Source organism: Saprolegnia diclina, assembly GCF_000281045.1.
Source record: "Saprolegnia diclina VS20 unplaced genomic scaffold supercont1.84, whole genome shotgun sequence".
NCBI lineage: Eukaryota > Oomycota > Saprolegniomycetes > Saprolegniales > Saprolegniaceae > Saprolegnia > Saprolegnia diclina.
Window position 1 is genome coordinate 118094 of NW_008246151.1, and position 6494 is coordinate 124587.

The window sequence follows — 6494 nt, forward strand, 5'->3', positions numbered from 1 at the left end:
AATTGGACGGCACACCGACGACTTTGCGTAGAAGACTGTTATTTGTATGGTAAACGGCCACTGGGCAAACTATGGCTTCAAGCTATTGCTTTCCAACACAGGCTGAATAGCTCTGTATTGTTGGTGTTGGGTAGAGTGCTGAGTAAAGTGTTCTGAAAGGTAGCAATCAGTCTACACGTACAGAGACGATGACGGCAAGCAAACCGCGGTGACCACCGTGTCGCGAGGTGGAGCGACAATCTTGCACATGCGTACCGTTACGGAAAACTAGCACCAGGTCTAGTACCTGTGCAGGGACGTTCGCCCCGTCGGATGCACAGGTACACCTCAGAGGTATGAGACTTTGTACAAGCCCTATGATTGGTTAAAATGTATCTGGCAGTATCCAATCCAAATGGGACCTGGTGTTAGCCAATGGCCTTTCAGACGACGGCACGAGCGGTGCAGCATGAATCGGTACGCGATCGGCGCCAAGCTTGGCGAGGGTACGTACGGTAACGTATATGCGGCCGTGCACAAGGTGTCGGGTGCCCATGTGGCCATCAAGGAGTTCAAGCGCGGCAAGTTCAAGGACGGCGTCAACTTCACGGCCGTACGCGAAGTCAAGCTCCAGACTGAGCTGCGCCATCCCAACGTCACGCGGCTCCTCGATGCCTTCGTGCACAACGACACTGTCAACGTTGTTTTCGAGATCCTGCCCAAGAATCTCGACGACGTCATTAAGGACAAGAGCATCGTCCTCTCGCGCGGCGACGTCAAGGCCTACATGCAGATGCTCCTACGGGGCGTCGCCCACCTGCATGCGCACTGGATTCTTCACCGCGATCTCAAGCCAGAAAACTTGCTCATCGGTGGCGATGGTCAGATCAAGCTGGCCGATTTCGGTCTCGCGCGCATGTATGGGAGCCCGAACCGCAATATGACGTCCGAGGTCTGCACGATCTGGTACCGCCCACCCGAGCTGCTCTTTGGCGCACGCGAGTACAGTGGTGCGGTTGATGTGTGGGGAGTCGGCTGCATCTTTGCCGAGCTCTTGTTGCGAACACCGTTCCTCACCGGCATGACGGAGCTGGATCAGCTCGGTCGCATGTTTCATGCGCTCGGGACACCGACGGAAGAGTCGTGGCCGGGAATGACAGCGCTGCCCAACTACATCGAGTTCACGCCGAGTAAGGCGCCGCCGCTTGCGTCGCTTTTTACAGCCGCGTCCGAAGACGCGCTCGACCTCCTCCGGCAGCTCCTCCTCTTCAATCCCTCAGAGCGCATCACGGCCGCGGCCGCCCTCGAGCACGCGTACTTCAAGTCTGCGCCCGAACCCACGCAACCCGAGAAGCTTCCGTACTCGCAAGCCACTGCGTCCGATGCCTAATGCGCTTCAATACATGACGCATACCGCTATGCGACTTGTTTCTCTATTGCGTGGGTTGACATTTTGATGGTGCCTGAAGCTGCTTACAAGAGGCAACGCAGTACTCCTTGAAACTCGTTGATGTTTTTCGAAATCTTAAGCCCGCCGGTCGGTGCTGACGAGCGACGAAACGTAGCCGTTGAAATCGAGCTGCGCCATGAGCTCGCGAGCGTTGGTCTGGTTGAGAACGGTAAAGAGCAGGCGGCAGTGGTCGCGAAAGGTCGGAAGGAGGTCACTGGGGGCCTGCACGAAGCGCCCGACGGTCTCGAGCACCCGATCGAGCGCCGCCATGACGGCCGTTGCGTGCACAAAACACTTTTTCCCGACGCCAGCGACGAAGGTCGCATGGGCGCGCTGGACAACATCAAAGTCAGTTGTCGCCGAGATCGTCGCCAGCAGCGTCTCGAACGAGGCTTCGACGACTGACACGTGGAAGTAGAGAAGCAAGTGGTGCAACACAAACGTCATCTCATGACGCGTAAGGCAGTCACGGTGCACTCCCGCAACATTGAGGTGATTGAGCGTATAAAGTAGCCGCTTGAGACGGAAGAAGACGCGGAAGACGTCAGCGTAGCTCTTCAAAAGCGACGACGGAAAGAGCAGCTGTCGGTAGCGCAGTGACGGTGACGGCGTCAGCATAAGCGTCACATAGCGCCAAGGGTCGGCCACGGGGGCGGTCGCGAAGCTCCAGTGATGTACTTGCACAGCGGGGGCAAGACCGAGACCAAGAACGACCGGTGAGGCCTCCTTGCGCCGTGGAAGCGGGATCTCAAAAACTGGGCTCACATCACGCACACAGAGAAGCATACCGGGTTCGCCTCGAGTCGGGAGACATAGCGTGAATGCGACGTCGAGCGTCCAAATACCCGACATAGGAAGCTCGATGCTTTCTGCAGACCGAAACAGGGGCGTGCTGCCGACTTTCGAGTCGAGTACCCTCAGAGTCGCAGTAGACGTCGCCATTGACGCTTGAGTGACTGTCGTTGCCAGCACCACCTCGACAGCGAGTGTGGGTACCGCCCCTGACACTGCGAGTCCTGACGTCGGTGTCCAGCTCGGTGGTGCCACGTCGCTCGGAGCATCCGTGTCGGCAATGAGAACACTAAGGCCTTGAACGACCGAAGTCATTGGCGACGCAATCGAGAACGTCACTGAGATAGACGCGGCGCTACCCTGCACGTACTGGGCATGGGGCCAGTAGCCGATGCCGTACGTTGGACCCGAGCACTCAAGGCCGCCAGCGTCGCTCGTCACACCCTCCGAAACAAGTCCCGAGAACGTCCGCGTGTCAAAGTTCTGCACGGGTACCTTGAGCGCGATGAAGTACTTGTCTGCGTCGTCGTCGTCGTCCGTGCGCATTGACGTGTCGTACTGCCGGAGAAGCGGGGCCCACAAGCCGTGGTGCAGGTCAGTCTCGGACCGAGCGTGCGGCGGCGTGCGCATGATCGGGTCCATCGCTTCGAGCAGCGCGTTGAAGAGCGCGCCGTCGCCACACAGAAAGAACGCCTTCATGCGGTACAGTGCGGGCACAAACTTGGCCGAAGAGAGTACATGCATGTAGAGCTCGCTCGCGACCTTGGCCCGCAGCGCGCTAACGCTAGACGCGAATGCGAACGAGTCCCATACATCGGGCGGCGTCTGCAGAAGGTGCGCGATATCGGCCTGAAGGGCCAGCGCTGAAACCAAGGAGGTCTCCCGTACAGTGCGCATCGCGTTGCCAACAAAGAGGACATCTTCGCAGACGGTGGCTGGCCAGTAGCGTAGCGGCGCGCGGGCCAGCGCGAGCGCAAAGCTGCTAGCGTCAGCCACGATGAAGAACTCTTCGTACGGATCCACAAGGTTCGAGCCGGAGACCATCCAGGCGAGCATTTGGCGAAAGAGCACACGGTGCAAAGCGGTGAGGAGGCGCCGAGCCACTTGCTGAAGGCTCGGGATACCTTGCGTTTCATGTGCCTTGATAAGCTCGAGGACGTCTTTGCCCCGCAGCGTTCGGACTTGCTGAATAAGGCGCAAGAGAAACGGGAATGTGTCGAGTTCGGTCGCGAGCTCGACTTGCAAGTACGCAAGCGGCAATGTTCGCGTGCTTGCCTTGGAGAGAACGACAGCCTCGAGCTCAGCGATATGGCGCTCGTACTCGCGGAGGACCGTACCAATCGCGTGCTGCAGCGCGTGCCGATACAAGCTGTGGCTGGCCGCGACCGCGGGCACCGGTGCGAGTGGCGCCGCGAAGGCTGCGATGTGCTTGTACGCGTGACCCACACGTAGCACCTGGAGCAATATCGCGCGGTCCGCGACCGAGAGCAGCGAAGGACAGTAGTTGGCGTCGATGAGGAAGCTTTCGCCGGACGGTTCCTCAACGACGACCTCGCCCGTGACGCCGATGAGCGCGAGGAACACCTCGTGGTGCATCTTGGATTCGGCGAAATTTGTTTTAGTGGGCCCGGGTGGGGGTCCCTCCAAAATGGCGTTTTTCATTCGGACGATCGAGAATTACCGGTGCAGCCGTCTCTGAGGTCTGTTTTTCGCCCTTTATGAGCCTTCAATAAACAAGGCGTAGGGAAAGGTTGGACAGTTTAGTACATTGCAAGTCTAGTTTGTCAGACGATTTCGCTGGGCGGGCGGGCGTTGGGCCGCGCCGGTGCATTCCCAAAGGCCATGCCACCAAGTGTCGAGAGGATCGTTGAGCCGGTAGATGACTGCAACGCTTCCAGTGCACCTGAGGCCATCATCGATTTCATCTTGTTCTTGGCATCTGCGCTTGCTGTGTCAGAGATAAATCCAAGGCACATGAGGGACAGTACCCTTGCTGCATTTGGTGTAGCCGACAATGTTGGCCGCCGAGAGCATGAGTGCCACGATTGCAATAAGCGCCCACTCGAGGTTGAACTTGAGCACTGCGATGAGTAGGAAAAGCACCCAGACGCCGGGTGCGCCGTAGAGGCCAGTCCAAAAGACCTTGGCGTCGAGCGGGTCCAGTTCCGTCATGTCCTCGTGCGACTCGAAGATCCACTCACTCGTACCGTCTTCGTTGACGCGGTTCCACCAGCGAAGACCCACAAGGAGGCGACCCGAGACGTTCTACGCACAAGCTCCAAGATCACCCCATGGCATGCATCGTACCTTGACAGTCCAAAAGTCAAACGCCAGCAGCAGGATGCAGATGACGAAGACAAAGACAAAGCTGTTGGAGAAGATGCCACCAAAGAGATAGGCGAGCAGCGCAAGCGCCTTAAAGAGCACGTGGAACACGGCGGCGACAGGGTGCTTGGCCTGACGCACGCTTGCCGTGACGCTGCCAAGCCTAGGTCAAAGTTGACGCGAGTGCGACCGAGAGAATCCTTACAGCGTGGCAGAGGCCTGGGGAGACGCTGGCGCCGACGACGACGCGGTGGTTGCGCGGGACCGGGGCGATGACACCGTCGGCTCGTCCACCTCGATGAACTCGAGCGCCTTGCTCTTCTCGCCACTGCTCATGCTGGAAAATGTTCAGCTTCCGGATACCGTGGACGGAATTTAACGTTTTTCGAAAAACGCATCTCGGCACGCGTTTTAATTTGACGTGCCACAGTTGTTGCCGCGAGAGGGTAGGAGTCGCACCTCGTACAAGTCTAACAACGTCCATGCTTCGTGAAGGAAATGCAGAATATTAGACCGGCAAAGCAGAGAAGCGGTCTATAGCATAGGTTTGGCGTGGAGGCTCGTTTTGTCGTTTTGAGACCATCGTCCCGGATAATCCATGCAGAAGCTTCGAAGATTTTGATATTATCAAAATTTTCGAGCTCTCACCAGAGAAAATATGCCTTCTCTCGCACGTTGATACGCGAACGTTTTATACTATTTCAGCAACGATTCGACCCCAACTCGGTTCATCCCGATTCGCGTTTTTTTACTTTAACGCACAAGTCTTCACGACGTCAAATTGTCATTAATATGCTTTTAACGGACAGTACTCTGGGCTGCACAGTGGCCTGCACGTTTTAGCGGACAGGGAGCCGTCAAATTCTCTTTCATGGATTTTTATTTTCCTCTCCAGGAATATAATGACTGGATATTGGTATGTATTATTTTGAATCGAGCATAAGCGACGCGTGAACAGAATTCAGCGGCTGCTTGTCCGCTAAAATGCTTGGCCAATCACAGGCCGAAGAAAATGAGAAAAGCGCAGAGTTTTGGCGAATGGGCGCAGAGAACAATGACCGCAGGCGGCGGGCTGCGCACATGAGTGAGCGCCGACAGCGGACAGCTACAGCGGACGTACCGGTATTCGACTGCTAGAACTTTACGGTTGAGGGCGCCCACCACATGTGCACTGCAATGCCGTCCGTAAGAAGCTCGAGAGCAACCTCAGCGAGATCAAGAAGCACTAGTACTGCGCGAGGTCAACATTGGGTGCGCTGTGTTAATGAGCCGTCCTCGTTAAAGGAAGCCACGGACGGATGGACACGAAGCGCGCGTCTTCAATTAAGAATGTTTCCTTGCGTTTATTAGGATGTTATAGCGTCGACGCTCAGTGGTTACCGCGTCAACGCAGTGCGCTCGCGAGTTTCAACTGGGATCGTAAATTGCCCTGTCATCTCGGCTACGGTGATGGCATCAAGGAGGTGTACTAGCACACAGGTACACACACTTTCGAGCTCCTAATGAAAAGGATGATGTAGCGTGCGTCGGCATTCGGCGCTTGCTTGCCACGCAAGTCCAATCCTCGAGCAAGGTCCCCGTTTACCTTTGACGAGTACGAGAGCCTCGGCCGAGACAACCTCGCGCGCCTCTTCTTGACCATGTAGTGGGCCTTATGTGTCGATCCAAGTCGACGGAGACGGGATGCTTGGAACACCACTCGAGCGTAGGCGACTCTACGATAGCGAGCTGCCTCAATACTCCGCAACCATATTGCCACGTCACGGAGACTTTTTGGCCAATCAGATACCAGGGAATTTTAACGGGTGGCCTGTCCGTCAAATTCCGATCACAATTCACTTTCATTTCGCTGTCGGAAGGATGTCTCATGGGGCGCTATGGCCGTTGCCGCCGACGTACGACGAGGCGATAGCCGTAGAAGCATGACGGCGCCATGGCCTATCTCTCA

The 6494-nt window shown here is 56.8% G+C and overlaps 3 protein-coding genes across 3 annotated transcripts; 1 reads left to right on the forward strand and 2 right to left on the reverse strand.

Moving 5' to 3' along the window:
* The first annotated feature begins 380 nt into the window (after positions 1-380).
* Positions 381-1415, forward strand: SDRG_15104 (CMGC/CDK/CDK7 protein kinase). Its single transcript, XM_008621268.1, has one exon. It carries the CDS (start codon positions 395-397, stop codon positions 1367-1369), a length of 975 nt encoding a protein of 324 aa, XP_008619490.1. The 5' UTR covers positions 381-394; the 3' UTR covers positions 1370-1415.
* Positions 1416-1504: 89 nt separating this feature from the next.
* SDRG_15105 (hypothetical protein) lies at positions 1505-3817 on the reverse strand (the record flags this gene model as incomplete). Its single annotated transcript, XM_008621269.1, has 1 exon — positions 1505-3817. The coding sequence occupies one exon, from the start codon at positions 3815-3817 to the stop codon at positions 1505-1507; it is 2313 nt and encodes a 770-aa protein (XP_008619491.1).
* Positions 3818-4005: 188 nt separating this feature from the next.
* SDRG_15106 (hypothetical protein) lies at positions 4006-4882 on the reverse strand (the record flags this gene model as incomplete). Its single annotated transcript, XM_008621270.1, has 4 exons — positions 4006-4160; positions 4210-4486; positions 4529-4709; positions 4752-4882. The coding sequence occupies 4 exons, from the start codon at positions 4880-4882 to the stop codon at positions 4006-4008; spliced, it is 744 nt and encodes a 247-aa protein (XP_008619492.1).
* Between the last annotated feature and the right edge of the window lie 1612 nt (positions 4883-6494).

What these genes read in the sequence shown, in the direction of transcription:
- SDRG_15104 (XM_008621268.1), top strand. Translation starts at nt 395, where the DNA reads ATGGGACCTGGTGTTAGCCAATGGCCTTTCAGACGACGGCACGAGCGG.